Source organism: Schistocerca nitens, chromosome 5, assembly GCF_023898315.1.
Source record: "Schistocerca nitens isolate TAMUIC-IGC-003100 chromosome 5, iqSchNite1.1, whole genome shotgun sequence".
NCBI classification, from domain to species: Eukaryota; Metazoa; Arthropoda; class Insecta; order Orthoptera; family Acrididae; genus Schistocerca; species Schistocerca nitens.
The window spans coordinates 448623723-448650796 of record NC_064618.1 but is presented as its reverse complement, the minus strand read 5'-3'; the positions used below and the strand labels follow the sequence as shown (position 1 = coordinate 448650796).

General features: G+C 45.4%; 1 protein-coding gene across 1 annotated transcript in view; it reads left to right on the top strand.

Annotated features, from left to right (window-relative positions):
• Nucleotides 1–27074, top strand: part of LOC126260520 (tripartite motif-containing protein 45) — a 146844-nt gene that overhangs the window by 13422 nt on the left and 106348 nt on the right. The window contains exon 2 of the mRNA XM_049957851.1: nucleotides 25070–25224. Coding sequence (XP_049813808.1) covers nucleotides 25070–25224 — 155 coding nt within the window. The remainder of the gene's footprint in view (nucleotides 1–25069; nucleotides 25225–27074) is intronic.

Sequence of the window (27074 nt, the reverse complement as noted above, 5' to 3'; positions counted from 1 at the left end):
GTGACAATTCACTATTGCACCAAAGCGTGCCCGTGATGTATTTGCACGGCGTAGAAACTATTTCTGTGTGTGTCTTACAAAGAATTTCAGGGGGTACAAGAGCTTCCTGAGATCAATGTAAAAGGCGACCGAACTTCATCAAGTTAGAGATAATTGTGTGTGTGGAATGAGTGATTAAGAGTCGGATCATGCACTAAAATGAATCTTTCGCTTAGAATTAAAGATCGATAACTGCATTTTATCCGAGTTCAGAAATTGATCTTTGGACAATCAGTGTAATTATTCGAGATTCATGGCAATGACTGCTATCACTTAAAAGTCAAGCTCATACTCAAGAACTACTTTAGAGGCCAATTTTCTTAACTGGCAGTGCGAGTTAGAGAATTATTGGTTTTATTGATTCAAGAGCTGAAATATCAAACCACTTCGAATATCTTTCTCAGCATTAAATGGTGTGGTCTGTTTAAGTGTGTGCTGTGTATTCCGAACTCATGAGATTACTTGCTTACTATTCAAACACTTGGCTTTCCGCATCACACGTACTTTGTTATACGATTGGCGTTCAGTAACAATTCAATACACATCTTTTTTGGCCAATTTAGGTTGAAAAAATGTGGAGTTCCTTGTGAGACGTCTGGAATATTCCCGTTTCAGCGCCTATAGTTTCATAAAGTTCCGACTTGTGGCAGCGCCATACGTTGCCTTCAAAATGGCGTCTGTAACGAAAGTGCGTTCCAACCAGAGAGTAGCCATTGAGTTTCTTTTAGTGAAAAACCAGAGAAACGCAGATATTGATAGGCGCTTGCAGAATGTTTACGGAGACCTGGCAGTGAACATAAGCATGGTGAGTCTTCGGGCGTGGCGTCTGGTTTCATCGCAACAACGTTGCACGAACCTGTCCGATCTCCCGTGTGTCGGCTGGCCGCACATAGCTGTGTCTGCTGGAGTGTTGGAACGTGCGGACATTCTCAATCGAGGTGGTCGACGGATCATAGTCAAACATCTCGCTGCACAGTTGGACGTCTCAGTGCAAGACCTCCCACAAGACTGCGCACCCAAGAGGAGCTCACAAACGTCATTGAACTGTTCTTCCTTATCCACCTTACAGCAGCAAGACGTTCGTTTGGACTTAGACCAGTGGATTGGTACCATGCGGCATACAGCCCCTCTCCGAAATATGGTGTGAGGTTGTCGCATTGAAAGGAGATTATGTTGAAAAACAGGATTTTGCAGCCAAAACAGTGGAGAATAATATGGTGTACTGGAATCCTGGATAAAACTAATCTGCTTTCAGAAAAAAATGTGTTGCATTACTTATTGAACGCCACTCACAGATACCTATAGTTCAGCTGCCAAATAAACAGACACACACGCTGATCACCGACCTACTGTCGCTATAAACCCGGCCAGGCGATAGCAACGTTACCTAGCGAGGAATGACTGCTAGTCAGAGACACGCACGGTGCGTCTAATATCAGTAAGGGTGCTATCCGTGTGTAGAATGGGCAAGGCGAACGATCTAGCCGAGTTTGACGGAGGGCAGATTGTGATGGCCCAGAGGCTCGGGACGAGCATTTCGGAAACTGCACGCTTTGTCTGGTGTCCGAGGAGTGCCGTGATGAGTGTCTTCAACACGTGGAAAAACCAAGGTGAAATCACGTCCAGATGTCGTTAAGTTGGGCGACCACCCCTCATCACAGATGTCGGGTGTCATAGGCTTGGCAGAATGGTAAAACAGGACAGGCGGCGAACTGTGGCTGGACTAACATCAGACTTTAATACTGGGCAGAGTACAAGTGTGTCTGAACACACAGCTCACCGAACACTCCTAGCGATGAGCTTCTGCAGCCGGTGTTAACACCACGACGTCGGCAACTCCGACTGAAATGGGCACGTGACCATCGACACTGGACGTTGGTGCAGTGGCAGAGCGTTGAATGGTCCGATTAATCCCTACACCTTCTTCGTCATGCCGATGGGAGAGCGGGAAAAGCTCCTTGACATAAGTACTGCGGGACGGAGACAAGCTGGCGGCGCGTCCATTATGACCTGGCGAACATTCACACGGGCATCCATGGATCCACTGGAGCTCATTAAGGCACCATGATGGCCAGGATTATCGTACACTGGTTGCAGACCACGTACACCCCATCATGACAATCACGTTTCCCAACGGCAGTGGAATTTTTCAACAAGATAATGCGTCATGTCACAAGGCCAGGAGTGTAATGGAGTGGTTCAAGCAACACAGTGGCGAGTTCCAATTGATGTGCTGGCCCCCCAGCTAGAAAAATTCGTAAGTCATGTAGAGTTAAATTGGGGAGGAACCAGTCTTAATCGTTCACTGTAGTACCTAGCCTAGCAGCGATGTAGCATTACTCGCAGGAAACACAGTTGTGCTGGCTGATGCCTATCAACAACTGGAGAGAGATACTACAAGGTAACTTGATCTGGTAGTCAATGTCGAAAAGACCAAATATATAGCAATGACCAACCAACGTAACATACCAAGTCTCAGGATAGCCGACAAGAAGTCTGAAAGGGTGAGGTACTTCAAGTACCTTCGATCGACTATCACAGAGACATCGGCAGCTAAATGAAAGCTATAATAGCAGCAGGCAACAGATGCTACTTTGCCGAACAATCCATGATTAGAAACTCGCTTCATTCATGAAAATCTAAAATCCTCTTTTAAAAAACAATTGTTATGTATAGAGCCGAGACGTGGACCATGACTGCAAATGAGGAAAGGATCCTTAGCATTTGGGAGAGAAAGGTTTTTCGTAAAATATATGGCCAAATATACGATCAAGGAAGTTGGCACATCCGTAAGAATGCAGAACTAGAACAACTTCTTGAAGAAACTGGCATTGTCACCACCATTAGAATAAGAAAACTGCAGTGGGCAGGACACGTGGTCGGAATGTAGGAAGACAGAACATTTAAGAGGATTTTTCATGGAAAAGCTGGAGCCAGACAACGGAAGGGACGTGCCAGAGAGAGGTGGGTAGACGGAATCGAAGAAGACATGAAAAATCTGGTTGCCAGAAGATGGAGACGGAAAGCCATGGACGGGACAGGATGGCAGTATATTGTGATTCAGGCCAAGACGCATAAAGGGCTGTAGAGCCCAGGAGTAAGTAAGTAAGTACGTGGCATTTCTCAACAAGATAATGCGCCATGTCACAAGGCCAGGAGTGTGATGTAGTGGTTCGAGGAACACAGCAGAGAGTTTCAGCTGATGTGCTGGTTTCCCAACTCACCAGAACTGAACCCGACCGAAAACTTCTTGGAAACGATTGAGCGTGGCGTCAGAGTTCGTCGTCCCCCTCCCCGGAACTTACGGAACTTACGTGACGCATTGTGCAGATGTGGTGGCAACTCCCTTCAGCGACCTACCAAGGCCTCATTGCTTCCATGCCAGTGTTATCTGTGCCAAAGATAGAAATACAGGCTATTAGGTAGTGGTCATAATGTTCTGGTTGATCGATGTATCTCAGCAAAGAGAAAGATAATGTACTATCGTCCTGTCTGTTGTGGTTGCCCAAAACTACACTTTATTTGGTCAATAAGCTACACGTACACATACAAGTATAGTTTCCAAGGAATCCTCATATACCGTGTGCATAAAATGTAAGTTAGCAGGGTGTTCAACAACGAGAAATAAAACTGATCACAATCAGAATCCACACGCAAAATACCTGGCAGGAGCGCGACGTCGTTTAGCAGGATTACCAAATACAAGTCCGAAGTCAGGTGTAGGCTCTTTTTACTAGGGGGCGATGACTGACGTCCAGAAAAGTGCCTGATAATAACTGTTGTCTCGTTAGCAGCATCCGCGACTATATTGCCAGCTGCTTGCGGTTTATTGGTAGGTGCTTGGATGCACGACGCCTCTTCCTTCACGTTCAGGTATCTACCAGCACCGTGATTATCTATAGCGCAGCTAAGCCACTCAGCGCTGGATCCGTCGGATACAGCGCTGTCCGTTCTGCTTGTCACTGTTTTACACATATCCTTTCCGATTCTGCCAAGAATGTCTGCATTCCTTCTGTTATCAATCCACCTAATTTTCAACATCCTGCTGTAGCAACACATCTCAAACGCCCCAGTTCTCATCGTTTCTGTGTCCCCCAAAGTCCATGGTTCACTATCACACAATGCCGTGCTCCAAACGCACATTCTCAAAAATTGCTTCCTCAAATTAAGGCCTACGTTTGATACTAATAGACTTCTTTTAGCCAAGATTGCCCTCTTTGTCTGTACTAGTTACTTCTTACACTGAAGCGCCAAAGAAGCTGGTATAGGCATGCTTATTCAAATACAAAGACATGTAAACAGGCAGAATATGGCGCTGCGACAACACCCATAGAAGACAACAAGTGTCTGGCGCAGATCGGTTACTCCTACTGCCATGCAAGGTTTCCAAGATTTAAGTGATTTTCAAGGTGGAGTTGTAGTCGGCGCACGAGCGATGCTACACAGTGTCTCCGAGGTAGCGATTACATCGGGATTTTCCAGTACGACCATTTCACGAGTGTACCGTGAATATCAGGAATCCGGTAAAACATCAAACCTCTGACATCGCTGCGGCCGAAAAAAAATACTGCAAGAACAGGATCAGCGACGACTGAAGAGAATCGTTCAACGTGACAGAAGTGCAGCCCTTCCACAAATTGCTGCAGATTTCACTGCTCGGCCATGAACAAGTGTCAGCGTGCGAACCATTTAACGAAACATCATCGTTATGGGCTTTCGGACCCGAAGGCCCACTCGTGTACCTTTGATGACTGCACGACACAAAGCTTTACGCCGCGCTTAGGCCCGTCAACACCGACATTGGAATGTCGATGATTGGAAATATATTGCTTGGTCGGACGAGTCTCATTTCAAATTGTATCGAGCGGACGGATATGTACGGGTATGGAGACAAGCTCCGAATCCATGAATCCTGCATGTCAGCAGCGGACTGTTCAAGCTGGTGGAGCCTCTGTAATGGTGTGGGTGTGTGCAGGTGGAGTGATACGGAACTCCTGCTACGTCTAGATAAGACTCTGACAGATGACATCTACACAACATCCAGTCTGATCACCTGCATCTATTCACGTCCATTGTGCATTCCAACGGACTTGGGCAATTCCAGCAGGACAAGGTGACACCCAAAACGTCCAGAATTGCAACAGAGTGGCTCTTCTGAGTTTAAACGCTTCCGATGGCCACTAAACTCCCCAGACACGAACATTATTTAGCATATCTTGGATGCCTTGCAACGTACTTTTCAGAAGAGTTCTCCACCCACTCGTATTCTTACGGATTTATGGACAGCTCTACAGGATTCATGGTGTCAGTTCTCTCCAGCACTACTTCAGACATTAGTAGTGTCCATGCCACGTCGTATTGCGGCACTTCCGCGTCGTCGGGGAGGCCCTGCACGATATTAGGCAGGTGTACCAGTTTCTTTGGCTCTTCAGTGTATATTCTCCTTGCTTCGCTCATTACATGCGTTTTTCTTCCAAGACAGCAGAACTCCCTCACTTTACCTACGTTATGGTCACTATCTTTGACGTTAATTTTACCGCTAATCTCGCTCTTGCTGCTCTCCATTACCTACCTCTTCCATTGGTTTACTCTCAATCAAAATTCTATAGCCATTCAAATGTACATTTCATTCCTTTAATTCTTGGTTCTTCGTGATATATCCGCAATTACATCCTTACAACGAAATCGCCGCATATGATACCATTGTAACTCTCAAAAAGGTGGAGGGGGCGTTAGTAGTGAACCAGATAGGATGACATAATTGTCCGGCGTCTAATATGCACGTGTGCACGTGCAGGGAAATGTTTTGACTAACAAAATGGGCTAAACCGCTGGTGGGAAGCAGACGTAAACAAACGCGTGGAGTCACTCGTTCTCGAAGATTCATTCCGTTCTGAATGTCGAAACGAAGCACACGAGAATAGTGCCTTGTATCTGGCGGGCAGAGAGCGCCGAACAAGTAAACGAGCCGTGAATGCCCCCTTGTCGCCTCCCCGCGCGTGTTTGACTGTTGCGGCCGCCCCGGCGGACAGCAAGAGACGCGCCGTGTTCTGAGGTCTCAGTTTTGCAACGCCCACACAGTGGCAGCACTGTTCACACGTGTGTTTGGGGAGGGCGAGAGTAGAATGTAACGTAGCTACGATTCAGTTTGTCGTACAGAGATAGTGAGTAGCAGATACTACACACACACACACACACACACACAGTCAAGTTAAATTTTCACGCGAAGAAGAATTTTGATCTTTAGAGTGACACACGGTTTTTGTACCACATATTTATTGTCTTGGTCTGGTGCTAATGAAAAAGTTTGTAGGTAAAAGAACTGGATCCGACCTGTGAAATGTAACCTCACGGAACTCGTAAAAATCACCAGTAGGAAATTAAAAAATTTCAGCTCTAAGGACTTAATGGAGAAACACCGCTCTATAGCAGACTAATAGTTAGTAGTAAATGAAATGATTTAGAATACCGTACTGTGGACGGAGTACGAATCACATACTGACAAGGAAAGTACGTGACCTCGAACGATCAGAACCGCACAAAAATGTGCTTAGTGTTGGAATATAAGTCCCTCATATAGCTATTCGCATGCTAAACTGTGCTCCTTACCACGAGAGACATTTGAACGATCACCTATTCAAGGTCTAAGAGAGGAACTCTGGTAACGGGAAGAAACAAAATATCGATATAATACACACATCAAAAAGAGTTTTGCATCACCCCGATTCCAAGAACTCCTGAACAGACGTTGAGTGTGGATATTGTATCACAGACACAGTCCCTTTGACTGTTCAGAGGTGTCACTAAACCTGCCCAAAGATGTAAACAACCATGCATGAGCAGCGCCTATTAGACGGAGGGGATCCGACAGCCGATCAGTTCCAGTCATTCCACCAGGAAGGAGGTACACGGATCGTGTTGCCTGTAGTTCAACCATGCCTAGACGGTCAATACCGCGGTTCGACAGCTTCCGCATTATTACTTCATGCCAGGAAGGGCTCTCGACAAGGGAAGTGTCCAGGCGTCTCGGAGTGAACCAAAGCAATGTTGTTCGGAGATGGAGGAGATACAGAGAGATAGGAACTGTCGACGACATGTGTCGCTCAGGCTGCCCAAGGGCTACTACTGCAGTGGATGACCGCTACCTACGGATTACGGCTCGGAGGAATCCTGACAGCAACGCCACCATGTTGAATAATGCTTTTCGTGCAGCCACAGGACATCGTGTTACGACTCAGACTGTGCGCAATAGGCTGCATGATGCGCAACTTCACTCCCAAAGTCCATGGCGAGGTCCTCCTCCGCAGCCACGACACCATCCAGCGCGGTACAGATAGGTCCAACAACGTGCCGACTGGACCGCTCAGGATTGGCATCACGTTCTCTTCACCGATGAGTGTCGCATATGCCTTCAACCAGACAATCGTCGGAGACGTGTTTGGAAGCAACCCGGACAGGCTGAACGCCTTAGACACACTGTCCAGCGAGCGCAGCAAGGTGGAGGTTCCCTGCTGTTTTGGGGTGGCATTATGTGGGGCCAACGTACGCCGCTGGTGGTCATGGAAGGCGCGCGTAACGGCTGTACGATACTTGAATATCGTCCTCCGACCGACAGTGCAACCATATCGGCAGCATATTGGTGAGGCATTCGTCTTCATGGACCACGATTCACGTCCCCATCGTGCACATCTTGTGAATGATTTCCTTCAGGATAACGACATCGCTCGACTAGAGTGGCCAGCATGTTCTCCAGACATGAAGCCTATCAAATATGCTGGGAGTAGGTTGAAAAGGGCTGTTTATGGACGACATGACCCATCAACCACCCTGAGGGATCTACGCCGAATCGCGGATGAGGAGTGGGACAATTTGGACCAACAGTGCCTTGATGAACTTGTGGATAGTATGCCACGACGAATATAGGCAAGCATCACTGCAAGAGGACGTTCTGCTGAGTATTAGGTGTACCGGTGTGTACAGCAATCTGGACCTCTGAAGGTCTCGCTGTATTGTGGTACAACATGCAATGTGTGGCTTTCATGAGCAATAAAAATGGCGGAAATGAAGTTTATGTTGATCTCTATTCCAATTTTCTGTACAGGTTCCGGAATTCTCGGAACCGAGACGAAGCAAAACCTTTTTTTGTGTGAGAACCCACAGGTAAAGTTACACGATCGTCACTTAATCGTGTGTGCTATACAATCAACTTTCCGAACCGAAATACGAGCCTGTGTTACAATATGCTTGGAAAAAGGCGGCTTATGACTTGTCACACCAATGTCTTCCTTTGAAAATGTAATTAGTGAGGCGTTTGATAACGGATTGCTTGAATGGAGAAGCGATCTTGAATTTGAAAAAGTGGCTTTAGTTAGACTTTGCATAGACCACTTCATAGAAATCCCACACCTGCACTGTGAAGACTGAATGACCGCGTAATACTGTGAAGTCATATTTTGAATTGCGGACAGCCGCAGCCAATGGCCATGTCTTTAGAAAAGGGCAGAAAACACCGCTCTGGCTATAGAAAGTTTTTTTGATTAAAGCCATGACCAGTTTCGTTTAATGCAGGCGCATTCTCGCGCGATATAAATGGTGCCTACAACATTATTTTACGCTTTCCTGAACCCACTCCCTGTACTTCACGTCATAGATAAATTAAAACCAGCTAGAAACGTTCGTGAAATTGATGACAACTAGGTGTCCCATAGTTCAGAGACCGACTTGATAGAACATCCTAAGAATTTTTGTTCTTATGTTAAATCAGTAAACGGATCGAAGCCATCTGTCCTTGTGACCATAGAGACTTCGAAACGGAGGATCACAAAGAGAAGACAAAATACTAAACGGATTTTTTCCAAAAATCTTTCAGTGAGAAATATCGTACTGTAGTTCCTTCTTTAAACCGTCGCACGAACGTCAAAATTACAGATGTCTAAATAAGCGACCACGTGACAGAAAAGCAACTGAAATCGCTCAACAGCGGAAAGGCGAATGAATCTGATGGGATACCAATTTGATTTTAAATAGTATATGCGGAAGAACCTGCTTATCTTATAGCAGCAGCCTATCGTAAGCCACTGGAGGTGCAAACTGCTCCTAATGATTAGGAAAAAGCGCAGATCATTCTCATTTTTAAGAAGGGTCATTGAAAAGACGCATCTAACTATAGGCCTACATTTCTGAGATCGATGTGTTGTAGAATTTTGAAACATTTTTTATGCTCGTTTATTAAGAAATTTCCGAAGACCGAAAATCTCCTCTGCAGGAATCAACACATGCTCTGAAGAAAAAAAAGCCCATATGAAACCCAGCGCGCTCTGTTCGTCCACGAGACCAGCAAAACAGTAAATACTGGTGCCCAGGTAGATGTATTTGTTGTGGTTTGGCAGGAGACCAACCCACTAAATTGAGAGGAAGCCGAAAGGCACGCGTTTTAGCTCACGCAGGCTGGCGTGAGGTCTGGAACAGGACAAGGAAATTAGAACTTAGAAAAACGGACGCAGCTGGTGTAATACTTAACTTTAATCCACTAATGTTGAACGTAGCTCTTGTCTGTACATTATTTACAATATCAATAGCAACTGATAATGGCGCCTTGCTAGGTCGTAGCAAATGACGTAGCTGAAGGCTATGCTAACTATCGTCTCGGCAAATGAGAGCGTATTTTGTCAGTGAACCATCGCTAGCAAAGTCGGTTGTACAACTGGGGCGAGTGCTAGGAAGTCTCTCTAGACCTGCCGTGTGGCGGCGCTCGGTCTGCAATCACTGATAGTGGCGACACGCGGGTCCGGCGTATACTAACGGACCGCGGCCGATTTAAAGGCTACCACCTAGCAACTGTGGTGTCTGGCGGTGACACCACAGTATTCTTTTGACTTCTGGAAGGCATTCGATGCAATTTCACAATGCCACCTAATGAACAAAATACAAGCATGCGGAATAGGAATATCCGATCAGCAGTGTGACTGCAATGAATAGTTTCTAAAGTAAGTTCTGGGGTTACGGAAGAGACTGTTATACGTCAATTACTTTTCACAGAATACACAGGCTGAATCACCTACTACTCGCACAGCAAATATTTCGGACGTGGAAGGCACTATCGGTGTGTGATTTTCACATAACTGAATTGGGGCAAGGGGGCCTGGTTGCAACCAATACACGTTGAGACTTTGACGAAAGTGCAGTTTTTTACAACAGTTACAAATTATTTAGATGGGATAGTGCGTGTTGACAGTAAAATCCTATAAGTAGCGTAAATGAGAATGTCAGTGGTGTTTTTTGCAAGAAGCTAGTGCAAGTAGTTACGAGTTATCGTACTGTGAACAATGGAAAGATCAACAGCTATTTGTTCCATCCTATTGCTTAGATGCTAGACGAAGACGTCAAGTTTGTTTACACTGTGTTGTGTGAACACTGCAATTGCCCTGCGACGGTCCTTTCACTTATTGTGTGACAGAGGACGTAGTAGGACGTGCTTGGGAGATGGTATTTGCCAATGCGAAAGAAACAGACATCCTCGTGGTTTATGGAGAATGTAGGAAGTTTGCCGTTCGTTCGTGTACCTTGTACGCCGAAAGATATCCCAATAGAGTCAACCTCTCCAACCTCTTCAAACAATTACATATGATATGAAACGGCGTATTGCTGTTGCCTGCCCTGCAATTTCCGCTGAAATGCTAGAATGTGTGCAGCAGTCATTGCATTCCAGACTGCAAGCTTCTATTGAGTCAGGTAGTGGTTATTTTCAGTACAACCTTTGAGGGTACATTGGTTCTTCACGCGACAGGCCCCACAGATGTACTGTATTCGCCTTTGTTTGTTTTTCGTTTGTGCTTGATAAATGGTTCAAATAGCTCTGAGCACTATGGGACTTAACTTCTAAGGTTATCAGTCCCCTAGAACTTAGAACTACTTAAACCTAACTAACCTAAGGACATCACACACATCCATGCCCGAGGCAGGATTCGAACCTGCGACCGTAGCGGTCGCGTGGTTCCAGACTGAAGCGCCTAGAACCGCTCGGCCACTTCGGCTGGCTGTGCTTGATAATGACCCGCTTAACAACGGAACGCCTCCGGAGACGTTTTAACATCTGTGTAGAGCTGTACATACGCACCCATGTGAAATTCACATTCGTTTGTGCTTCAACATGGAACAAACAGCTGTCGGTGTTCACAGTGTTCAAACTACGATACCACATAAACTACCTGCACTAGGGTCCTGCAACAAACACCAGCCGCGCGAAGTGGGCGCGCGGTTTGAGGCGCCATGCCACGGATTGCGCGGCCTCTCCCGCGGGAGGTTCGAGTCCTTCCTCTGGCATGGGTATGTGTGTTCTTCTTAGCATAAGTTAGCTTAAGTTAGTTTACGTAGTGTATAAGTCTAGGGACCGATGACCTCAGCAGTTTGGTCCCTTAGGCATTCACAAACAACAATCACCATTGGTGTTCTAATTTAGTCTTTGATTGTGGTACTGTCAACAGGCATTGTTCCAGTGAAATATTTGTACCTTTTGCAAATAAATACACATTTGAAACTCATAACAGTCTGTGTGTGGGCTGCAAAGACGGATCCTTGCCTATTATTCCAGTCTGAAATTCGCACATCAATGGCGCAATCCATTGGCTGGTTCAAATGGCTCTGAGCACTATGGGACTTAACTTCGGAGGTCATCAGTCCCCTAGAACTTAGAACTACTTAAACCTAACTAACCTACTGACAGCACACATATCCATTCCCGAGGCAGGATTCGAACCTGCGACCGTAGCGGACGTGCGGTTCCAGACTGTAGCGTCTAGAACCGCTCGGCCACCCCGGCCGGCCGCAGTCCATTATCGAAATATTTGCGCTGCAAGGTTTAGGTGATTCACTGTATAAATGACATGGTGGATAACATAAGAAGTTCCATGAGGATTGTTGCGGATGCTGCCGCTTTATACAGAGAAGTTGTGAGGCTAGAAAACTGCAGTGAAATGCAGGAAAACCTGAGGAGGGCCGACGCTTGGTGCAGGGCTTGGTAGTTGACCTTCGACATACATAATCCTTACGTATTTCGCATAATGAGGCAGAAAGACCCGTTATTGTATGGTTACGCGATTTCGGAACAATCACTGAAGCAGTCCCATCCATAAAATATCTATGAGTAGGCGTATGGAGTGATTTAAAGAGGATCGACTACATAAAATTAATCTCGCATAAGGCCGATGCCAGGTGGAGATTCATTGGAAGAATCCTCAGAAAGCGTAGTCCACCCACACAGGAAGTGGCTTACGAAACACCCGTTCGATCAGTACTTGCATATTGCTCGTCAGCCTGGCGAACACACAAGATACGATTGATAGAAGAAACAGAGAAGATCCAGAGAAGGGCAACGCGTTAGGGAGGTGCTCAGCTAACTCCTGTGGCAGACGATGTAAGAGAGGCGTTCTGCGTCACGGTGTGGTTTAGTGTTAAAATTCTGAGAGCGTTTGTTCCTCGAAGAGGCAGCCAATACATTGATTCTTCCTGGGTATATCTCTGTAAAAGACCCTGGCAATAAAACTAGAGGGAGATTCGAGCTCACGTGGTAACTTTACAGACAGTCGTCCTTTCCTCGAGCCATTCGCAACTGGAGCTGGAAAAGGGAGAAGTGACACTGGTACACAAAGTCTCTTTCGCCATTCATCATATGCTTGCGGATTACAGATGTAGACAAATCAGAATGGATAAAACGTACTGAGTGTATATTTTCCGTTTCGGACACGTTGCATTCTTCCTCATCAAATTCCCACTTTGTTCACCCCAGGTACTCCCGTTCACTTTAAATCTTCTGTTGATTTCTTTTGCTCTGCATCTAGACGTTACCTTCAGCTACCACAGATACAAAAACTCAGCAACTGTTTCTCTGAGTCCATTGATACTTTGCACTATTTTCTTTTCTATGTGTTGATCGTGAAATATTTTAGTTTCATTCAAACTGGTTTACCGGCCATTTGTTTTATTATATTGTTCCTTCAGTTGCTGACTTTTATCTCAACACCAGGTAAACAGTACAAAGTCATCAGCGTAACGAAGATGGTTTAAGTATTTTTCATTAACACATAATCATTCCCCTTTCTCCCAGTCCAGGAATCTTAAAATTTCCCATAAGGTTGATGGCAATAGATTTTGTGATGTGGAGACTGGTCCTGCAAATTAGAATTTTTTTACAAATTTGAGAAACTGCAATCGAAGCTTTAGCTTTGGATTGCACATTCCTCAGTTTACTAACATAAATTGATTAATTCTTTATTTCTCTAGAGCTCGCAGTAAATAATTATTTGTAACTGAGTACAAAACTGTCGCAAAATATATGAATCCCCACACGATTGTCTGGTGAGTGTCTACAAACAATTAGCGAGAGCTTTTCACCTTGGAGATGAAAGAATAAGATGTGAACGTTATAAAAATTATCTTAGAGGACGCGGAAAGCAACAGACTTTAAGTGTAGTTAATTTTCAGTGACGTATCAGTTAGTTAGTTACACTGAGAGGCACCCACATGCCTTGCTCATACTGTGGCATCAAGCAGTCAGGCCTGCAAGATGAGTGGTCTGCCAAGCGAGTGGATTTATTTTTATTTATCGAGTAACATCAATGACTGATTATGAGCTCTAGTACTCACAATTAAGTTACAAATTATTCTCCTGTTTGAATATTACGCAACGGAAACGGATAACGCACATCTGTCTATTAGTAATTTACACAACTCTGATTGTCCACTACGCACTGGCAATACCACATTTCTTTCTTATCCAACGGCTTTGACCAACCCGTGGCCATCGCACTGAATATGAATGGCGCACACATTATAAATTCTGGATATCATGACTACACTCTATTCGAAGAACAAGGCCACCAATCTTTTTCTTTTCACTATCTTTTTTTTATTCCGATAAATTCTATTATTCTATTATTATATTTCTTATACAATAATTACACATGAGAAACTCCGCCCAGTGGGCATGGCTTTACAGTGGTGATTCTCTATCTTATGGTCTCGTAATTATCTAACGCTACAGTGCACTTTCTGGATAGGATGGTGGATCTTTTGCTATATCTCATACTTCGACTCTCACACCCATCATCACGAAAATTTACTCCAGACCGAGCGGTACAAAAAGGAACATGCATAACCCACTGCCTCTGAACCTATCTTGCTACTCTCCCATGCAAACGACACATACTTAAATTACATGAAATACGACACACTGGCAACATACATCACAGAGAATAGTCAAACGTTAGAATCACTTCACTTTCAGCTTTCCCACTTCAATTAGTATTCATCTCAGTTTCACAAGACACTACCCCACTTCCTAACTTTTCTTTCCTACTACGAACTCTGGAGGATATATGCACGTCTTCCTGTGCAATGCAAGCCAAGTGGCGTTGCTGGATAGACGGCTGACTCACCTTGCTTCTCTCTCAGAGTATTAGAGTTTGAATCCAGCGTCACACGGAAACATAACACGCAGAGTAATATTAACAACATATTCGTCACACACGCGAGTCCTCAACTGATACCATGGACGAGTACTTCTCTTTATCCTTTGTCTCACACACAGATTGAGACTCACACAGTACTCACCACGTGGAAGTACTCGTCTCTAATTTCAAGTCCTGCACACGCCATTTCTTAAATATTTCCAACTTATAGTACACATGCCAGTAATTCAGCTTAACTTTAGCAGTCGGAAGTATTTCAACTTAGTACTAGCATTCGACAGTATTCCAACTTAGTACTAGCACTCGCAAGTATTTCATCTTATTGCTACATGTGGTTTCAGTGTGACCGTTGGTCACTTCCGAAGATTACTACGATCCCCTTAATATTACCTGCCTGTCATTTAATACTCCCCCCAAAAGTTCCTGAAATAGAGAAGTAATTATTCCAAACTACTCTTAAGTATTTCACATGCATATCATTTTCTCCACTCTTTTGTCTTTACGGAGCACACCTAAGACAGGTCTTACCAACACAAGATCCAGCGCCAGAGAGCTGAAACATGGCCGTTCTTCAGGTCATCTCGCACCTCCGTCGAGGTGGGGGAAGACCATGCTACCCATTGGTCAGCCGCATTTCAGGCGCTCAAAGCTCAGGTAAATTTCATCTCTTTGGTTCCACCAAAGGTGACCAAAGGACCGTCTCAAAGATGATCATATATTGCACATTCACTATCTGCGGTTAGCAGACGACCATACATTCATTCATTTCGCAGATCTCACCAAATTGGATGTAGGGATTTATTTTGTGGGAGTGCACATGTGATCAGTTAAATAAATAGTCATTCTTTCCTACACTGGTATCTGGCTTTGGTGTATTAAGTGAAATTGAGCTATTATTACAAAAAATATGTTGTTCTGACAAGAATAACGAAGAATGTTGTACCTATATTCATTGTCGGGCGGTACTGTACCCTTTCACCATGTCCCACGAATCACTGAAGGATTCTTTGTCGAAATGATGTGGGACGAGTCAGTTTAAAGCATATGTATACATCACTAGTGCTAACTTTAATGAACATATTACTTTTTAGTCCTACACATGTACTCATGCAAGTACATTAAAAATTTGTTTTTTTTACAGACTACCAATTTTTAAATAATAATTCGTCCATAAAATAGAAGGACTTATTTAGGAGAAATGATTTTGGGCTAGATTTAAAACTTACTTCGCTACCTGTCAGACATTGTATGCTATTGGGAAAATGATCAAAAGTCTTTGTAGCACCTCACTGAACTCCTTTCCGAAGCCCTGATAGCTTCAATAATGTGTAATATAAGTCATTTTTTCCACTAGTGTTGTAGGTATGGACATCACTGTTCTCCTCATTCTGTTTTAGCGGTAAAGTTAACCGGCATAATGTGCGCATATGAAGATTCCATAACCCTAATGACATAGCTGAGTATGAATGAGATTTGCAGAAAGTGATCTTGCTTTGCGCCATTTGCTCTGAAAAAAAAGTATGACCTATTCTCTCTTTAGTATAATGCAGTGGACCGCTACGGTCGCGGGTTCGAATCCTGCCTCGGGCATGGATGTGTGTGATGTCCTTAGGTTAGTTAGGTTTAAGTAGTTCTAAGTTCTAGGGGACTGATGACCTCAGATGTTAAGTCCCATAGTGCTCAGAGCCATTTGAACCATTTGATAATGCAGTGACTGGAACGAGCTTCCCTGAAGTGCTGCAGACGTGGCTTTTTGCATAATTAGGGAGGACTCCAACGATTTCATATTCGACATATTCGAAGAGAATGGAACGCCACCGCAATGGCGTAACAGTATACGACTTTTCCTCACGACACATTGCCTCAACGTTGGACAGGACAATTTTGAACGCCGAGACACTGCGCTATACTCGTATTCCTTGCCTCCAAGATCTTTAGACATGACAATATTCGACTTTTTCTTTTGGGTGTACGTGAAGGAATGTGTTTTCACCTTCCCTTTAACTCGTAACATAAATGAGTTCAAGGATAGAGAAACAGCAGCAGTGATTTTCGTCGATGAAGAAATTTTAAACAAAATGTACGTAGAACTTATGTCATCGAGATAGTGTTTGTGCGGCTGGTGGTGAACACATACAGCATTTGTAATTGTACTGCAAAACAGCGTAGTTCTTTTGTAGTATGTTTTCATCAGTACATATGACGTTTGGAAATCGGGCGATTCTTTTTAAAACGCCCTGTGTTATGACCACGATAAGCGTTCAGTTGATAACGAGAAACAGCATAGGAGCTTTTTTTTATTTGTACTTCCATTCTCCAGTTCAAAGAGTAAAGAAGGCTGTTTGGAAACCGATCGTAGTAGAGCGTCAGTTGTTATTAGGCAAATATCAGGGAAGACTATAATGGGAGGAGGGGCTTCGAATTGGGAATAAATGGAAAGTGATCACTTGTTTCAGCGTTTGCCTTAAACCAAGGGAACCTTCCCGGAAACCTTACTCAGAACATGGGAATGGGAACTACTTTGTACCAAATTTTGGCACAATATATCCCAGAACATAATTTAAAGTCTAGCGTGTGTGAAAGTGTACCTGGCTGCGTACTCACAGACTAAAGTCTATGACTTTCTCGACGTGTAATGTGTCTAATTCTCCAAGGAGTAAGCTGCGTATTACACATTGTGATGGAAACAAGGACACTATGGGTGACAGGTCATAATTGGCGCCAACTTAACGTCTAGTCACAGTGGGCACTTGTTATGTGGCGTATAATAACGGGTTATAAGCATGGCAGTTACTCAGTTCCTCGCAAACCTTCTCTCTCTCTCTCTCTCTCTCTCTCTCTCTCTCTCTCTACAACGATATGCACATATACTTACACTGATCAGCAAGAACATTATGAGTACCTACCTAATTGCCGGTACGTCCACTTTGGCACGCGTCGTGCCGTGGAAGCATGAGGCCTTGGCAGGTTGCTGGAAGGAGTTTACATCACATATGCACACACAAGTCACCTAATTCCGAGCAGGGGGTATTATCTTGTTGAAAAATGCCACTGGCATCGGGAAACATGATCGCCATGAAGGTGTGTACGTGGCCTGCAACCAGTGTACGATACTCCTTGGCCATCATGGTGCCTTGCACAAGCTCCAGTGGACGCATGGATGCCCACGAGAATGTTCCCCAGAGCATAAGGGAGCCGCCACCAACTTGTATCCATCCCACAGAGCAGGTGTCAAGGAGCTGTTCCTGTGGAAGACGATGCATTCACGCCCTTCCATCGACATGTCATGCAACGCTCTGTCACTGCGCCAACGTCCTGTGCCATTTTTCACGTGCCACTTCAGTCGCAGTTGCTGACGGCTTGGTGTTAAATTGGCACATTCATAGGTCGTCGGCTGCGGAGGCCCGTCGTTAGGAGTGTCCGGTGCACTGTGTGTTCAGACACACTTTTACTCTGCCCAGCATTAAAGTCTGATGTTAGTTCTGTGACAGTTTATTGCCTGTCCTGTTTTACCAGTCTGCCCTGTCTGTGACGTCTGACATCTGTCATGAGGGGTGGCCGCCCAACCCCATGACGTCTCGACGTGGTTTCACCTTGGTTTCGCCACGTGTTGAAGACACTCGCCACAGCACTCCCCCAACACCCGAAAAGTCATGCAGTTTCCGAAATGCTCGTGCCGAGCCGCCGGGCTACCACAATCTGCCCTCGGTCAAACTCAGGTAGATCGCGCGCCTTCAACATTCTACACACGGACAGCACACTCACTGATACTACATGCACAGTGCGTGTGTCTCAGTAGCAGTCATTGCTCGCCAGTTGGCGCTGTTATCGCCTGGCGCGTTTATATCGATAGTAGGTCGATGATCACAATCTTCTGGCTGATCAGTGTATAACGTAACTATACACAAAGCTACCATATCCATACCTTTTAACTTTACACGTGGCCGTAGTTCTATTCGTAATGAGTTGAGGAGGCGCATGACCCGTAACGTCCTGTGCAACATTATTTTGGCGCGTTACACACAGGTACATCTGTGTGATCCAGTTAGTTCTTCGACAGTCAGTGCCTTTCTTGGGGAAAACAATGGGAGGCTATCGTCGAAAGTTCGTATTAATACGCCCTGTTTTACGTTTTTCTCGGTAATGGTTTCTAGCAAATTTATTCTATAAAGGTTGAGCCCGAAGCGGAACGACATGCTATTGCCTATTGGAATGACAACAGCAGTGAAGCAGAACTGCGAACGCGAGGCGAGTTCTTTTGCTCCGTCACAAATAAGGCAGCTTAACACCCAAAATTTCCATTTACGTTTTGTTTATAGCAATTACTTACCTCGTTATATCCCTCCGATTGCTGAAGAATATCAGTGAAATTTGCTCGTCTGTGATGCTGCCACCTTCCCTTTCTTCAGCTTTTCATCGAGGTATCGCGCTCCAATAAAAATTCTGGTCCGTAAGACTATTCTAATTATGTCCGGCACCACATGAGGATATTTTTGCGAAACCTTACCCACTAATCTCTCAGAAATATTTTTATGTTCACTTTGACACAGTGTCAGTTCCGTTAGCCTCACTGGACAGGAGCTCAAATTTTGAGATGAGTTGCATCCACTTGTCAGACAGCACAAAAAAAGAAAAAAGAAAAAACATGCTCGTGATGAGAATTCCATCCATCCGTATTCTCAGTGGAGTGTTGGAGGAGGGAAAACTAATTTTTCCGACGAGGTGGCGCAGTGCTTAGCACATTGGACTTGCATTCGGGAGAACATCGATTCAAATCCGCGTCCGACCATCCAGATTTAGGTTTTCCATTATTTCCATAAAGCGCTCCTCACAAATGCCAGGATGCTTTCTTTGAAAGGGCACGGCCGATTTTCTTCCCCATCCGTGACACAGTCTGAGCTTGTGCTCCGTCTCTAATGATTAAGTTTTCGGCGGGACGTTAAAACGTAAGCTTTCCTTCCGACCTTGTCCCCAGTGTGTTATCTCATCTGCGAACAGAAATTTTCGTGGGAGCCCTATTTCAGCCGTCCTGTTGAAATGTACTTAATGACGAATGACAGAGGATCAGAAAGAAGGTCAAATGAATTAAGCGATGTTATCAGTTCTTTCTCGAACGGCAATGTTTGCTTTCTGCTGCCTTAGGCTGCGTCCACAGTGGCACCAACAACGATCGACAGACGCCATCGCCAGAGGTCGCCCGATAAAATGGCCGACAGCTTTGTCACAATGCATCCGATCTCCTTCGTCAGTCTGAGGCACGGTCAAGGAGGTTAGGTAAGAATCTGTTCTTTGTATGAAGTATGTTAGATTTTAACCTCCAAGAATGGTATGGGTACCATGCTTCGAGACAAGTGCTGGAATGCGGCGTTTTTTATTAAGAAGATGCCGAATTCATGTAAATAAGCTACACACATCAAAAAAGGTTTTACATCACTTCGGTTCCGAGAGTTCCGGAATCTGTACAGAAAATTGGAATAGAGATCAACATAAACATCATTTCCGCTATTTTTAGTACTCATGAAGACCACACATTGCATGCTGTACCACCATACAGCGAGACTTTCAGAGGTGGTGGTCCAGATTGCTGTATACACCGGTACCTCTAATACCCAGTAGCACGTCCACTTGCATTGATGCTTTCCTGTATTCGTCGTGGCATACTATCTACAAGTTCATCAAGGCAATGTTGATCCAAATTGTCCCACTCCTCAACCGCGATTCGGCGTAGATCCCCCAGAGTGGTTGGTGGGTCACGTCGTCCATAAACAGCCCTTTTCAACCTATCCCAGGCATGTTAGATAGGGCTCATGGTCTGGAGAACAGGCTGGCCACTCTAACGATGTCGTTATCCTGAAGGAAGACATTCACAAGATGTGCACGATGGGGGCGCGAATTGTCGCCCATGAAGACGAATGCCTCGCCAATTTGCTGCCGATATGGTTTCACTATCGGTCGGAGGATGGCATTCACGTATCGTACAGCTGTTACGGCGCCTTCATGATCACCAGCGGCGTACGTCGGCCCCACATAATGCCATTCCAAAACAGCAAGGAACCTCCACCTCGCTGTAATAGCTTGTCCGTGTGTCTAAGGCGTTCAACCCGACAGGGCTGCTTCCAAACACGTCTCCGACGATTGTCTGGTTGAAGGCATATGCGACACTCATCGGTGAAGAGAAAGTGATGCCAATCCTGAGCGGTCCATTCGGCATGTTGTTGGTCCCATCTGTACCGCGCTGCATGGTGTCGTGGTTTCAAAGATAGTCCTCGCCTTGGACGTCGGGAGTGAAGTTGCGCATCATGGAGCCTATTGCGCACAATTTGAATCGTAACACGACGTCCTGTGGATGTACGAAGAGCATTATTCAACGTGGTGGCGTTGCTGTCAGTCTTTTTAGTGTAATTGCACAAAGCATAGTTTCAAAATTTTGTATAGAATAAATGTAACATTTCGTAGTATTTGGGGTGCAAGAGTGAAAATATTAGCTTTTAGTCTTCAGGGCATCATAAACAGCAACCAATGTAACGCACAAAAACTTTGAAATTGTATTTTTCAGAACGCGGTATAGGCCTGAATACTGGAAAGATGTAATCGCAAAGTGTCAAACACCGAAGTGTCACTTCTAGTTTTACTTGAGCCAGAACTGCATCTTTAATGTGAGTACCGGATTTTTTTAATAGAGCTTGAATCACACCTGCACAAGTACTCGAAATAATCGAAATTAGCTTTCTTTATCCGGAAGTGTTTCACGTATGTGTCTTCACATTTTCATACTCGGCATGATTAGTGCTAACCCTGCAAAGCAAAGTTATAAAGGCTATGTTTTGCTGAATTTATTTGAAGTTGTGCAGGCATGCGGTAATTAACCTTCAATGACTGTCATTTAGCATATGTGTGAAAGGTAAACAAAGTTAAAAAAAATAGTTCGCACACGTAAAGCCGTGAAAAACAGACACACGTAACACCACATTCACAAACCACTGCCGGCCGCGGTGGTCTAGCGGTTCTGGCGCTGCAGTCCGGAACCGCGGGACTGCTACGGTCGCAGGTTCGAATCCTGCCTCGGGCATGGGTGTGTGTGATGTCCTTAGGTTAGTTAGGTTTAAGTAGTTCTAAGTTCTAGGGGACTTATGACCTAAGATGTTGAGTCCCATAGTGCTCAGAGCCATTTGAACCACAAACCACTTACGTAACAGAATCACCACCCTACTGACATAAAAACGCCAGTAAGCACTGATAATAATTTGTAGACAGCTATGTCCACCTTCAACAACCCAAAAAAGATCCACACAGTAAGCGTAAGACACCCCATCCTTCCCACTTGAACAAACTATTTTTTGAGGTTATAATTCACACCTAAAATTTTCTATAAATATTTTGTCTATTAGTGGTTTCCAATAAACCTGCAATTTCAGTCAACAGATTCCAAACCATGTCGTGATCGTCGTTGTTGTGGTCTTCAGTCCGAAGATTGGTTTGATGCAGCCCTCCATGCACTCTATTTTGTACGAGCTCCCTCACCTTCATGATATTGTTATCCTCAAGAAAACATTCGCTCTTCCTTGGATTAAACCGTTGGTTTCACAGTCCATATGTGAGAACGTCAGTCGATTTGACCAAAGAAAACAAACCGATCTGAGTTTCATCTATTGTCGTTCGGGCGATGAGATCAGCTACAGTGTGACGGCGGTCGTAGTAGTGTTGTTGTGGTCTTCAGTTCTGAGACTGCTTTGATGCAGCTCTTCATGCTACCCTATCCTGCGCAAGCTTCTTCATCTCCCAGTACTTACTGCAACCTACATCCTTCTGAATGTGCTTGGTGTATTCATCTCTTGGTCTCCCTCTACGATTTTTACCCTCCACGCTGCCCTCCAATGCTAAATTGGTGATCCCTTGATGCCTCAGAACATGTCCTACCAACTGGTCCCTTCTACTCGTCAAGTTGTGCCACAAACATCTCTTCTCCCCAATCCTATTCAGTACCTCCTCATTAGTTATATGATCTACCCATCTAATCTTCAGCATTCTTCTGTAGCACCACATTTCGAAAGCTTCTATTCTCTTCTTGTCTAAACTATTTATTGTCCATGTTTCACTTCCATACATGGCTACACTCCATACAAATACTTTCAGAAACGACTTCCTGACACTTAAATCTACACTCCTGGAAATGGAAAAAAGAACACATTGACACCGGTGTGTCAGACCCACCATACTTGCTCCGGACACTGCGAGAGGGCTGTACAAGCAATGATCACACGCACGGCACAGCGGACACACCAGGAACCGCGGTGTTGGCCGTCGAATGGCGCTAGCTGCGCAGCATTTGTGCACCGCCGCCGTCAGTGTCAGCCAGTTTGCCGTGGCATACGGAGCTCCATCGCAGTCTTTAACACTGGTAGCATGCCGCGACAGCGTGGACGTGAACCGTATGTGCAGTTGACGGACTTTGAGCGAGGGCGTATAGTGGGCATGCGGGAGGCCGGGTGGACGTACCGCCGAATTGCTCAACACGTGGGGCGTGAGGTCTCCACAGTACATCGATGTTGTCGCCAGTGGTCGGCGGAAGGTGCACGTGCCCGTCGACCTGGGACCGGACCGCAGCGACGCACGGATGCACGCCAAGACCGTAGGATCCTACGCAGTGCCGTAGGGGACCGCACCGCCACTTCCCAGCAAATTAGGGACACTGTTGCTCCTGGGGTATCGGCGAGGACCATTCGCAACCGTCTCCATGAAGCTGGGCTACGGTCCCGCACACCGTTAGGCCGTCTTCCGCTCACGCCCCAACATCGTGCAGCCCGCCTCCAGTGGTGTCGCGACAGGCGTGAATGGAGGGACGAATGGAGACGTGTCGTCTTCAGCGATGAGAGTCGCTTCTGCCTTGGTGCCAATGATGGTCGTATGCGTGTTTGGCGCCATGCAGGTGAGCGCCACAATCAGGACTGCATACGACCGAGGCACACAGGGCCAACACCCGGCATCATGGTGTGGGGAGCGATCTCCTACACTGGCCCTACACCACTGGTGATCGTCGAGGGGACACTGAATAGTGCACGGTACATCCAAACCGTCATCGAACCCATCGTTCTACCATTCCTAGACCGGCAAGGGAACTTGCTGTTCCAACAGGACAATGCACGTCCGCATGTATCCCGTGCCACCCAACGTGCTCTAGAAGGTGTAAGTCAACTACCCTGGCCAGCAAGGTCTCCGGATCTGTCCCCCATTGAGCATGTTTGGGACTGGATGAAGCGTCGTCTCACGCGGTCTGCACGTCCAGCACGAACGCTGGTCCAACTGAGGCGCCAGGTGGAAATGGCATGGCAAGCCGTTCCACAGGACTACATCCAGCATCTCTACGATCGTCTCCATGGGAGAATAGCAGCCTGCATTGCTGCGAAAGGTGGATATACACTGTACTAGTGCCGACATTGTGCATGCTCTGTTGCCTGTGTCTATGTGCCTGTGGTTCTGTCAGTGTGATCATGTGATGTATCTACCCCAGGAATGTGTCGATAAAGTTTCCCCTTCCTGGGACAATGAATTCACGGTGTTCTTATTTCAATTTCCAGGAGTGTATATTCGATGTTAACAAATTTTTCTTCTTCAGAAACGCTTTCCTTGCCATTGCCAGTCTACATTTTATATCTTCTCTATTTCGACCATCATCAGTTATTTTGCTCCCCAAATAGCAAAACTCCTTTACTACTTTAAGTGTCTCATTGCCCAATCTAATTCCCACAGCATCACCCAATTTAATTCGACCACATTCTATCATCCTCGTTTTGCTTTTGTTGATGTTCGTCTTATATCCTCCATTCAAGACACTGTTCATTTCATTCAGCTGCTCTTCCAGGTCCTTTGCTGTCTCTGACAGAATTACAATGTCATCGGCGAACCTCAAAGTTTTTATTTCTTCTCCATGAATTTTAATTCCTACTCCGAATTTTTCTTTTGTTTCCTTTACTGCTTGCTCAATATACAGATTGAATAAGATCGGTGATAGGCTACAACCCTGTCTCACTCCCTTCCCAACCATTGTTTCCCTTTCATGCCCCTCGATTCCTACAACTGCCATCTGGTTTCTGTACAAATTGTAAATAGCCTTTCGCTCTCTGTATTTTACCCCAGCCACCTTTAGAATTTGAAAGGGAGTATTCCAGTCAACATTGTAAAAAGCTTTCTCTAAGTCTACAAATGCTAGAAACGTAGGTTTACCTTTCCTTAATCTTTCTTCTAAGATAAGTCGTAAGGTCAGTATTGCCTCACGTGTTCCAATATTTCTACGGAATCCAAACTGATCTTCCCCGAGGTCGGCTTCTACCAGTTTTTCCACTCGTCTGTAAAGAAATCGTGTTAGTATTTTGCGTAGTAGTGTACTGATTTGAAAAGGTCGACGGATGTCGGTCTTCGACTGAATCCACCGATATCGGTGCCAATGTGACCGCAGCCTTAGGGCCGAAGTGGAACGAACTTAACGTTTGCTCTTGAGGCCCATCTCGTAGTGTGTGCGTAGGAGTGAGGCCACGTGTGAATATGTGCGTGTGTGTGTGTGTGTGCAGGGCGGCGATGGCGGCGCCGGCGAACCGCGCGGTATGCGGCATCTGCCGGCGCGCGCAGTCGGAGCCGCGGCTGCTGGCCTGCCTGCACAGCTTCTGCACGGACTGCTTGCTCGAGCTGCAGGCGGCGCAGGCCGGCGACGCCTGGAGCGATCCAGGTGAGTGGCGCAGCGTGGCACACGTGTCTTCGTTACGAAGAAACGCAGCGATGCTACACTCGGAGTCACTATGGGGAAGCCATCGTATATGACTTCAGGGCGCAGCTAGTAGTGGTTGAGGATACTATGTCATTCTCGTATGTTCTCTCTCGTGTAACAGTATTGTAGTGCCATTTCCAACAGGACAATGCTCGTCCACACATAGCATATGGCTCTACGAACTGTTTGGATGATGCTGAGATACACCCTGCTGAAGATCCCTGTTTTATACAGGGTGTTTGTTTTAACTTGAGAGAACTAAGTATCTCGCAAACGATCAAATGTTTTATTTGAAAAGCTAACATTATCAAGGGGAACATCTGTCTGTGCTATAACTGGTCACATCCTATCCACCCCGCCCCACTGCTGGGCGCAGTCAACTTCGTATTTTCAAATACGAGACGTGTTATTTAAGTAAGTACCGTTTTGAAATTTAAAAAAAAGACGTGCTAAGATATCTCAATAATGTTATTTTTACATGAAAGCCTGTACCTTAATCTACTTTTCTACATAATTTCCGTCAATATTGAGGCACTTGTCATAACGTTGTACCAGTTTTTGAATACCCTCCTCATAGAAGTCTGCCCCCTGACTTGTTAAACACTACGTCACCACTGTTTTGACTTCGTCATCTTGAAGACGCTGACCGCCCAGGTGTTTCTTCAAGTGCAGTAACAGATGGTAGTCACTGGGCGCAAGATCGGGGCTGTACGGAGGATGATCTAGAGTTTCCCATCGAAAAGATGTGATGAGATCTTTGGTCTGATTCGCCACATGCGGACGGGCATTGTCTTGCAGCAAAACGATGCCCTTGCTCAACTTTCATGGACTGTTGCTTTGATTCTGGTATGATGTAGGCCACCCGTGTTTCATCGCCCGTAACAATTTGGCTTAACAAATCATCACCGTCGTTGTGGTACCGCTCAAGGAAAGTCAATGCACTGTCTAAACGTTTGGTTTTGTGCACATCCGTCAACATTTCCGGTACCCAACGTGCGCACAATTTTCGGTAATGCAAGTGCTCGGCCACAGTGCCATACAAAACACTACGAGAAACATTAGGAAAGTCATCCCGCAAGGAGGAAATCGTAAAGCGTCTGTTTTCTCTCACCTTATTGTCCACTTCCTGCACCAAACTTCCTTTATCGACCGAAGGACGCCCACTCCGTTGTTCATCATGCACACTTGTGCGGCCATCTTTAAATGCTCTCACCCACTTTCTTACCATTCCATCACTCATAATGTTTTCTCCGTAAACTGCATAGATCTCACGATGAATATCGATCACATTTAGGCCTTTAGCACTAAGAAATCTTATAACAGCCCGTACTTCGCAGTCGGTGGGACTCACGATTATCGGAGGCATCTTAAACTCTCAATACACAACGTAAACAAGGAAGAATCAGACCGTCATGGCGTCAGTGCATAGATTAAGTACAGGCTTTCATGGAAAAATAAAATTATTGATATACCTTAGCACGTCTCTTTTAATTTCTAAACGGTACTTACTTAAAAAACACGCCTCGTACATATCCCCCCTCCCCATTGCCACGGGCAGCTAAATACTAACACGAATTCTTTATAGACGAATGGAAAAACTGGTAGAAGCCGACCTCGGGGAAGATCAGTTTGGATTCCGTAGAAATATTGGAACACGTGAGGCAATACTGAACCTAAGACTTATCTTAGAAGATAGATTAAGGAAAGGCAAACCTACGTTTTGACAATGTTGACTGGAATACTCTCTTTCAAATTGTGAAGGTGGCAGGGGTAAAATACAGGGAGCGAAAGGCTATTTACAATTTGTACAG